The sequence below is a fragment of the Scyliorhinus torazame genome, chromosome 12 (genome assembly GCF_047496885.1).
Source record: "Scyliorhinus torazame isolate Kashiwa2021f chromosome 12, sScyTor2.1, whole genome shotgun sequence".
NCBI lineage: Eukaryota > Metazoa > Chordata > Chondrichthyes > Carcharhiniformes > Scyliorhinidae > Scyliorhinus > Scyliorhinus torazame.
In genome coordinates this window covers 205,529,370-205,540,205 of record NC_092718.1, presented here as the reverse complement: position 1 = coordinate 205,540,205, position 10,836 = coordinate 205,529,370, and the positions used below count along the sequence as shown (strand labels likewise).

At 42.2% G+C, this 10,836-nt stretch overlaps 1 protein-coding gene across 2 annotated transcripts in view; it reads right to left on the bottom strand.

Annotated features, from left to right (window-relative positions):
* Window positions 1-457: 457 nt before the first annotated feature.
* The window catches only part of mettl16 (methyltransferase 16, N6-methyladenosine), a 162,951-nt gene continuing 152,572 nt past the window's right edge, over window positions 458-10,836 (bottom strand). For both annotated transcript variants that reach the window (XM_072469756.1, XM_072469755.1), the window contains exon 10: window positions 458-3,894. In XM_072469756.1, coding sequence (XP_072325857.1) covers window positions 3,259-3,894 — 636 coding nt within the window. In that variant the 3' untranslated portion in view covers window positions 458-3,258. The remainder of the gene's footprint in view (window positions 3,895-10,836) is intronic.

The following is a 10,836-nucleotide window of genomic DNA, read 5'->3' as shown; positions in this document are numbered from 1 at the left end:
TTTGACACCAACTGGAATTGGTAGAGGTTTTGAAGCTGTCACGCATTTTCCCTCTCCCTTGACAAGCTAGTTTCTAGATCTTGCCAAACTATTCTGGGTGCAAATGTTATGGTGTGGGAATAGGGTGGTGCTTGGAGTCACACTATCATATATATATATATATATATGATAGTGTGACTCCAAGCACCTGTTTACACTCATCCTCTCTTTGAAGAACCCAGCACCTCCCTTTATCACACCACGCATCCAATAGTGAAGGAACACCACAAGCACTGAATTTCTGTTTTGCCCTAAAAATAGTGGCCTGCAATTGTTGACAGTTTTGGGGGGTTGGGGGCAATACAGAAATGCAGCATTCAGTATTCCCAAAGCTTGGTGTACCTTGACTATTTAGGTGCATCCCAAAATTGTCAATTAGCCATTGAGTGTGGTTTAGAAGTAATTTATGCACCGATGATGACATTTGCAAAGCATCTTTGGCATTTTATGCAGGGCAACAGTCCAGAAAATACATTGCATTGGGATTACAGAAGTGAAAATCTTATTGTGTGTATTTAAATGTCACATTTGTATGAATTTTTTAAAAATCACATAAATCAATGTTATTTTTTACTGCAAATAAACAATTTCAAAAATGATCAAATGAATCCATGAGCAATACAACAATAATCAAAAGATTTTGACACTCCTTTTCTGTGATTCACTGAAGCTTGAGTGAGTCTCAATGCTCTTATAATGTTACACAGCTTGGCCATATTCCAAATGTAATCAATGATCCCAACTGATCCCTCCCCACACATTTTTAGTTAACCATTTTCTGTTATCGGGTAATTTAAGCTATCTTTGTCCACAGATTAATATTTGTCCACAGATCAATTCCTCCAGGCTCGCGAATCACCCTCGGCTGGCATTCTCAACCTAAAAACCGGTTGCAGCCGTTTAGCGCCACGACCGATTGCTCCGTGACCCTCCCCCACCCACGGGTCACGACCCTGGGTTTGAAAAACACTGCAACAGGTTGTCCTAATTCTTCGGAAAAAGAAAACACACACACATAACGGTGGTGAAAACTGCTAGAAGGCATTATTGGATGAGCAAACTGAGCGGCACAAGCAGAACCAAATGCATTGTTGGAACTACAATTATACGTAAACCTAAGATGATGCCTGGCTTATAATATGGATTTTTCATGGTCTAACTGGCTGATGTTGCAGAAACTTCATGGCTTTTGTTTCCACGCCTGGCTTTAAAGGGACACTGTCCTCATAAAATAATTATAACAATTATGTTCCATTTGACAAATCAAAAGACCACAAATAAAATTATCAGTATCTATCATTGTGACGACAATGGCGTACAGCTTTGCAGGCTCTATCTCCCCTCTTAAGTTTCAGACATGGGATCATTCATACCTCCAGTCAGAGGATTGTGCTTGATAGTCCCAATTCAGATGGGACTTGAAACCGAGATCTCATATACCTTCTCAGGTGGATGTAAAAGATCCCTTGCACCATTCTGAAGAGGACCAGGGGAGTTATTTTGGATGTCCTGGCCAATATTTACTCCTTGATCAACATTATAAAAAAGTTATCTGCCCATTACCACATTGTTGTTTGTGGGCTCTTGTTATGCATAAGCCAGCTGCTGTATTTCCTACATTACAATAGTGACTATACCTCTGAGGTCATGAAATGTGCTGTAAAATCTTCTAAAAGGTTTGCCAAATACAAATTTGTGAAGGCAGGACAAATGCTCCATTTTAGTCAAAAGGTTGTACCGTAAGTCGCATTTCCCAGTACGCAGATAACCAGCGGGATTCTCCGTTACACCGGCCGGTCAATGGGGTTTCCCATTGTGGGGCAGCCCCACGCCGTTGGGAAACCCCCCGGGCACCGGCAAAACGGAGAATCCCGCCGGCGGAGAATCCCGCCCAACATCTTTACAACTGGTGTGTTGATAACGTGCTGCATTTTCAGTTTGCAAAGAAATTCCCAGGAACTGCTTTCTTAAAAAAAATTAAACCTGCTGAAAATTAGACAGGAGGGTGGATATTAAATTCACTGTGGGGTGGGGTATAAGAGTTACAAAATCACTGCAAAACTGTTCCTTTTTAAAATAAATTTAGAGTACCCAATTATTTTTTTTCCAATTAAGGGGCAATTTAGGATGGCCAATCCCACTTAACCTGCACATCTTTGGGTTGTGGGCTGGGATCGAAACTGGGTCCTCAGCATTGTAGGCAACAGTGCACCACCATGCTGCCCACAAAACTGTTCTATGTATAAAATTCTTTCTCTTAAATAAACCTGGAAGGCAGCAAATCTTTAGAGTACCTCATCCAAATGGCCATTCCTCATGTGTGAGACAACATACTGAGTGTTTCCGAACATGGACAACAGCCAAATCCAATGCTGGCCTCATGAAATACTCTCTCAAACACAAAACATTTCGCAAGAATTGTCTTTTCAATTCCAGTCCAAGTTTGTTCCTGCTTTCCATACCCTCCCTTGCTCCGACTTTATTAAATGTCTCAAGATGTCATTCTATTTGAGGCAATTGAGATGTGAATGTATAGGGGTATACAGGAAATAGAAAACTTAACGAGAAAAGAAAGAAAATCTGGAAATTTAGGTTCAAAATATTAAAAAGCAAAAGGTGTTCACGAACAGTGAGACCTTTATGGGACGGAATAAAACATAGAGTAGAAGCAGAGAGAAACAGAAAGGGACTAATTTAAGAACAAATTGTATGCTGCAATGAGGCCACTTTTTTAACGGTAATTTGGATGGATTAACTAAATGGGCCAAATTGCCTCCCAAAAGTACAATTATTTTGTGCTCTTTTGACACTATAATGTAAACAGTAGTTATTAGTGTCACTGGGATATCTGGTAGTTTTTTTGACAGCAAACCCCTCTCATCAAAGCAACACCACGTTCAATTGTAACTCCTTGACTAGTTATCAGATAATTAAACAAATTTATGCAATTTAGCCTTTTGGAGGATTAGCGCTAAACTGTGGGGTTTATTTGCTCATTTATGTGATCAGAGGAGATGAGAATTTCTTTTTCACATTTTTGATAATACACTGAATGAGATGTGTAGCTCAAAAACGCACACATGACACTATTCTCGAAATTCTGGAAAATCAGATGCAAACCAGTTCAGAAGCGTACAAATAGTTTTGAAACCTGGGAATTAATCGGTGTAAAACTGGCAAAAAAATACAGTTTGCATGCTGCCAATAAGAAAGTATTCTTCAACTAACCACCAGCTTGAACATCTGGTTTCGCAGATAGGTAGACAGCTGGTTCATCAAATCCCTATTATGTCCCTCAACCCAGTGCATTTCTACATGGGCATTCTTTCCATCCTTCTTCACATTCATTAGACACTTGAATAAAAAACTTCCACTCTCTTCTGTAGTATCTTCCCCCTCTGGGTTTGCCATGGTTGAACTGCATATTTCCTGCTCCACTGCATCATCAGTTTTACAGTCAGCAAAACTAGTTTCGCACTGGTTACATTTTTCTTCAGTTTCCATATTATTTTCTTGATCGACATGGAGCTTATTCAATAAATTATTACCCCCATTGACTGGGATCTCCTCTTTGGCTCCGACTGCTGCTTTTCCTGTTTTAGCATTGCTTTCTGCAGAGCTGCTAAGATCAGACTCTTCCTCAGCCCTGGCAGAACCAGTGTTAGCATTGCATTGCTTTTCAGTTGTCTGGTCTGCTTCTGTGGATTTCAGCACAACTGATGTGGCTCTGGGGAGCTCTCGAAGTTGCCTCACTCTATCCCGTTTCTTTCGCCGAACATGGACCCACGAATTCTGTATTGCTGTTAGAAATAAACTTACTTCACCTTTCCCACAAGGCACACGCTTACAAAGTACCTGGGGAGACAAAGGAAAATTACTGTGCAATAAAAGTTGACTTTGGCATTCTGTTTCCCAGTTATCTTGTCACTTTTGTATGTGGCTACTTGTTTCTGGTTGTGAAAACGGCCCTCTAAACTTATCGGAAACCCAAGATAAATGAAGCTGTCAAGGTCTGGCATAGATAAATGAAGTACATGCCATATTGAGGGGCAATCGTTTGCACCTTACCAATCCAAACACTGATGAAACTAATCGATTTGCTTTGAAAAAGTTTTGAATTTCAAATAATTTGAATCAAGTAATGGAAGTAACAAAGGAAAGTGGCAAATTAGTGCTAGGCACATTTGAATTAGCAGGTAATTTGAATTAAAGGGATTTCAAATTAAGAGTTGACTGTACACTAGTTTATTATCCAGAATGTTGTTGACTGGGAGGGGCCTACAGAGGGGACTGCATTTTCAACCTGGCGTGATGCTGAGGTGTTCAACTGCTTATCTGGTCTGTCCCTAAAAGATCATTGCCCAGGTACTCACTGAGGAAGTGACCTATATAGGCCCTAAAGCTATTGTTGTTGAGTAGGTAAATTTGCAGATTGTGAAGTGCTTGGAAATTTCCAGCTCCAGGTTTATCTGCAACTTCCCTAGTCTTAGCAATTAACCTGTAATTAACCTCAGTCTGACTAGGTTGCCTAGGACACCTGCTATATGATAAATAAATTGGGGTCTGCTGTTCCTGCATTTGGACGAGTGTATTATGCCCATACGGCCACTTGGGGTCTCTTTATAGGCTTACTATAACTGAACAAGGGGCACAGTAATGTTTCTGCAAGACTTTTATTAAACAGTGACCCAGCTATCTTATAACAAAGGCCAGCAGATTTGAGCTTTCACAGAATAATGGATGTAGTTTGAAATTAGATCCCCAAAACAATGTTGACCCCCCTCTTCCCGCTCCACAAAACTGGAACTTAGAAGGAGGGTCCTGCAGAATTGGATCAATAGTTGCAGGAACTCTATTCCTGAAAGTTTAAAAATAATTAGATTAGAATAAGATACCAAGACTTGTCGACTTTTGGCTGATTGATTATTTCACAAACAGCTGGACAGGTTTATGATTAAATATTCAAAACCAGGGGGAGGCAATGGTGTAGTGGTATTGTCACTGGACTAGTAATCCACAAACCAGGGTAATAATGCTCTGGGCTTGAATTTCACCATGGTAGATGGCGGAATATAAATTCAATAAATCCATTATTGATTGTCATAAAAATTCATCTGGTTCACTATTGTTCTTCAGGGAAGGAAATCTGCCATCCTCACCTGGTCTGGCCTACATGTGACTCCAGATCCACAGCAATGTGATTGACTCTTAACCTGAAATGGCCTAGAAAACCACTCAGTTGTATCAAACCGTTACAAAGCCATTAAAAAGGAATGAATGGAGCGCCACAGTGGTTTGCACTGCTGCCTCACGGCACCGAGGACCCGGGTTTGATCCTGGCCCCAGATCACTGTCCGTATGGAGTTTGCACATTCTTCACGTGCCTGCGTGGGTCGCATCCCCACAACCCAAAGGTGTGCAGGGTAGGTGGATAGGCCACGCTAAATTGCCCCTTAATTGGAAAAAAATATGAATTGGGTACTTCAAATCTTTTTAAATGGCACCATAAATGGCAAATATCCAGTCCGTTTGACCCTTCAAAGCCCTCCTTACTAACATCTGGGGACTTGTGCTGGAGAGCTGGCTCACAGACAAGTCAAGCATAATTGCACTCACGGAATTGTACTTTATAATGTCCCAGACACCATCACCATATCCTGTCGCACCGGCAGGACAGACCCAGCAGAGATGATGGCAGTGGTATACAGTTGGGAGAGTGTTGTCCTAGGAGCCCTCAATATCGAATTGGGACTCAATGAAGTCTTATGGCATCTGGTCAAACCTGGACAAGGAAACCTGCTGATTACTATCGCTCCGCAGTTGAATAAATCAGTACACCTCCATGTTGGAAACCACTTGGAGGAGAAACTGAGGGTGGCAAGGATGCAGAATGTTCTCTGGGTGGATGACTTCAATGTCTAGCACCAAGAGTCTCTTGGTTGTACCACAACAGACCAAGCCGGTAGAGCCCTAAAGGACATAGCTACTAGATTGAGTCTGCGGCAGGTGATGAGGGAACTAACAAGGGGAACCAACCTACCTGCCAGTTGCACCTGTCCATGACAAATCGGTAGGAGTGACCACCACACAGTCCTTGTGGAGATCAAGTCCCGCGTTCACTTTGAGGATACCCTTTCAATGTGTTGTGTGGCACTACCATTGTGCTAAATGGGGTAGACTTTGAACAGATCTAGAAACTCAAACTGTGCATCCATGAGGCGCAGTGGGCCATCAGCAGCAGAACTGTACTCAATCATAATCTGTAACCTCATGGCCCAGCATATGCCCCCCCCCCACCCAACCAGAACCACCAAGCCAGGGATGAGCCCAGGTTCAATGAAGAGGAGCATAGCAGGCAGAGCTGAAAACGAGATGTCAACCTGGCGAAGCTACTACAAAGGATTACTTGCGTGCCAAACAGCATCAAGTAATAGACGGAGCTAAGTGGATCAGATCTAAGCTCTGCAGTCCTGCCACATCCAGTTGTGAATAGTGGTAGTGGTGGACAGTTAAACTGGAGGAGGACACTTCACAATTATCCTCATTCTTAATGATGGAGGAACTTAGCACTTCAGTGCAAATGACAAAGTTGAAGCATTTGCAAGAATCTTCAGCCATAGGTCCGACTGGATGATGCTTCCTCCAGCGGTCTCTGGCATCACGGATGCCAATCTTCAGCTAACTTGATCCACTTCAGGTGATTTCAAGAAACGGCTGAAAGCACTGGATATTGCAAGGGCTATGGACGCCTGACTATATTCCAGCAATAGTACTGAATACTTGTGCTCCAGGACTCTCTGCATCCCTAGACAAGCTGTTCCAGTACAGTTACAACACTGTCATCTGTTAAGAAAATAAAAGTAGTTTTAATGGATTTATGTTTGTGTTGGTAAACATTTGAAATAAGGTATAGTTTTTAAGTTGGTTTAATATAATGTTTCTGTGCCTGCAAAGATTAAACATATAGCTAGATTCATGCTGAACAAAGATGTTTGTATGTGTGGGGGTTAGTTCAGTTCCAATTGTGTTTTGATTGTGCTTAGAGAGGGCTACAGCTTGAAGAATAAATAAAAGACATAAGCATGTGAGTGTTGCTTAGCAAATGGGGCCTTGTAAGGTAAGCTTTTGATTGTTAGTTCAGCTAATTTGATTTCAGTTGGAGATAGGTAGTGATAGAGAAGGCAGCTCTACTAGGAGCAATTGGTTTAGATGGCGAGAGAGGGAACATCTCTCTCAGCTTTGCTAGAAGAAAAGCCACAACATGGACTAATGGTTAAGAAAACAAGTGCAGAGATCTGAAGAGCAGCCAGTTAAAGAAACTAGAAAAATGAAGATAAATTTCCAAGAAGCCTGAGGTTAAACGTACTGGAACAGAGCACTGTTCAATAAAGACCAACAGATCTGAGAAGAAGGTTAGAAAGATATCTAAAGTGATTTTCGGGGTTGAGATTTTACCACAGCCTGTGGAACGCAAGTTGAAATAACTATGGAAATTGGTGGCTGGATCGAGTTTGTGCAAAAGTAGTTAGGAAAACCTAAAAGGGGTAGTGTAAAATCCTGGACTGGATTCGCAGTTGAAAGTAGAGATGAAGCTTTATTTAAAGTGTCATTTAGAAAACTTGGTCCGGAGTTTGGAATACAAATCACTAAGAGAAAGCATCATTATGAGAGAAGATTTTAAAGGTGTTTTGGGAGTGGGGTTTGGAAATTCTCACGTGACAATCATCTGGAGTTCTGAGGAGACATCCGCAAATAATCACTTGGGGTTCAGAGAGTGTATTTGCCACAGTCATCTTGAGTGCGGAAAAGGGACTTTGTGTTAATGAGACCATTGTAGATTACGGTGTACTTTGTGATCCATATTAACCCTAAAACCTGTGCGTAATTGTTAAGCTAAAGGGGGAAGTAAAAGGTGTATTGTATCATGCACAATGCTTAGCAACTGGGGTTGCATGTTTAATAAATGTATTTTCTTGTTGTAAAAAACTAATTTGCGGTCCAAAGACTTTGTTCCTCCACATTATATTTTTTTTAAAGTAAAAGTTTGGATTCCATTCTGGGAACTTCCCATCCAGTTATAACATCAACTGGGACCGTAACAGCATCTACCCGGCAATGTGGAAAGTTGCCCAGGTATGGCCTGTACACAAAGAGTAGGACAAATGCACCCAAGCTAATTAGCATTCCATCAGTCTACTTTTGATCATCAGTAAATTGATGGAAGGGGTCATCAACAGTGCTATCAAAGGGCACTTGCTTTGCAATAACCTGCTTATTGATGCTCAATTTGGGTTCTGCCAGGGCCAATCCGCTCCTGATCTCATTACAGCTTGGGTTTAACATTGGCAAAAGAGCTGAATTCCAGAGGTGAGGTGACAGTGACTGCCCTTGACATCAAGGTAGCATTTGACTGAGTGTGATATCAAGGAACCGTAGCAAAACTGGAGTCAATGGGAATCAGGGAGAAAGCCGTCCTCTAGTTGAAGTCATACCTGGTACAAATTAAGATGGTTGTGGTGGTCAATCATCTCAGTTCCAGGACATCACTGCAGGGGTAGTGCCCTAGACCTAACCATCTTCATCAATGACCTTCCTTCCATCATAAGGTCAGAAGTTTTCTGATGATGGCACAATGTTCAGCACCATTTGCAACTCCTCAGATAATGAAACAGTCCATGTCCAATGCAGCACGACCTGGACAATATCCAGGCTTGGGCTAACATGGCCAAATAATATTGACGGCGCACAACTGCCAGGTAATGACCATGTCCAACAAGAGAGGATCTAAGCATTACCCCATGAACTTCAATGGCTGAATCCTCCACTATCAATATCCTGGCCAGAAACTGAACTAGACTAGCCATATAAATACTCTAGCTATAAGTGCAGATCAGAAGCTAGAAATTTTTATTTTATTTTATAAATCTAGTGTACCCAATTCATTTTTTCTAATTAGGGGGCAATTTAGCATGGCCAATCCACCTAGCCTGCACATCTTTGGGTTGTGGGGGCGAAACCCACGGAATCACGGGGATAATGTGCAAACTCCACATGGACAGCGACCCAGAGCCGGGATCGAACCTGGGACCTCGGTGCCGTGAGGCTGCAATGCTAACCACTGCGCCAACGTGCTGCCAGAAGCTAGGAAACTTGTGGAGACTAACTCACCTCCTGATTCTCAAAGCCTGTCCACCATCAACAAGTTATAAGTCAGATATGTGATGGGGTGCTCTCCACTTGCCTGGATGAGCACAGCTCCAACAACTCTCAAGAAGCTTGACACCATCTAGAACAAAGAAACCCACTTGATTGGCACCCTATCCACAAATATTCACTCTCTCCACCACCGATGAACAGTGGCAGCTGTGTGTATCATCTGCAAGATGCATTGTAGTAACGGACTAATGCTCCTTAGACAGCATCTTCCATAAGGGCAGCAGACAAATAAGACACCGCCACTTGGAATCATAGTATCCCTACAGTACAGAAAGAGGCCATTCAGCCCATTGAGTCTGCACTAACCCTTGGAAAGAGCACCCTACATAGGCCCACACCTCCATCCTATCCCTGTAACCCAGTAACCCCACCTAACCTTTTGGACACCAAGGGGCAATTTAGCATGGCCAGCCCACTTAACCTGCACATCTTTGGACTGTGGAAGGAAACCCGAGCACCCGGAGGAAACCCACGCAGACACAGGGAGAAAGTGAAAACTCCACACAATCACTCAAGGCCGGAATTGAACCCAGGTCCCTGGCACTGTGAGGCAGCAGTGCTAACCACTGTGCCACGGTGCCACTTGTGGAAGTTACCCTCCATGTCACTCACCATTCTGACTTCGAGTTATATCCTCATTGCTTCACTGTTGCAGGGTCAAAATCCTGCAACTCCCTCCCTAACAGCACTGAGGGTGCATCTACACCATAGGGACTACAACAGTTCAAGAAGGCAGTTTACCACTACCTTATTAAGGGTAATTAGGGATGGGCAATAAATGCTGGCCTGGCCAATGACACCCATATCTGTAAATTAAATTTTTTTAAACTTCTTCTGATAGTGGGTGAGTGCTCACCAGCTTACAAAACTATCTACCCCAGTTGCTAAGCATTGTGCATCAGAAATCTGTGGATTGTGACAATGTTTTGTAAAACATTACTTACAGCTGCATGCTTGCCCTAATGATACTGTAGTTTACAGTTCAAATCCAATCTACTTAAGATTTAGAATTATCATTCCATTAACAGTTTGTTGGATATATACATGGTTGATGAGTTATAGAATCATATAATTCTAGGTAGGCTACAATATACTAAAGTAAATATAGAGTATCAGGAAACATGCAGTCTTTCTTCCTAATTGGTTGACTGGAGTGGCTATACAGGGAAGAAGATCCAAATGGTGAGTTTGTGATGAGCGCAAATTAGCATTTTTTAAGGTAGGTAATCCCTGTTTTTATGTAATGACAGTTGGGAGTGTTTATACAGAAAGTAATACTTCCCATTTACACTTTCCTCTATAAACTAGCTGCCATGTGGTGGAAGTAGAGACAAACAATGTTTTCAAAAGGAAATTGGACAGACACTTGAGGGGAATAAACTTGGTGAGGGCTACAGAGACAGAGCAGGTTAATGGTACTGACTGGATTTCTCCAGAGAGCTGGCATGGACGCAATGGGCCAAATGGTCTCCTTCTATATTGTAATAACTATACATTTGGAAAATCTCGGTGATGGGGGGGGGGCATGTGTTGAGTGATCTGATCTTAAACAAGGCATCTGCAGAGCCAATACAGACTTCA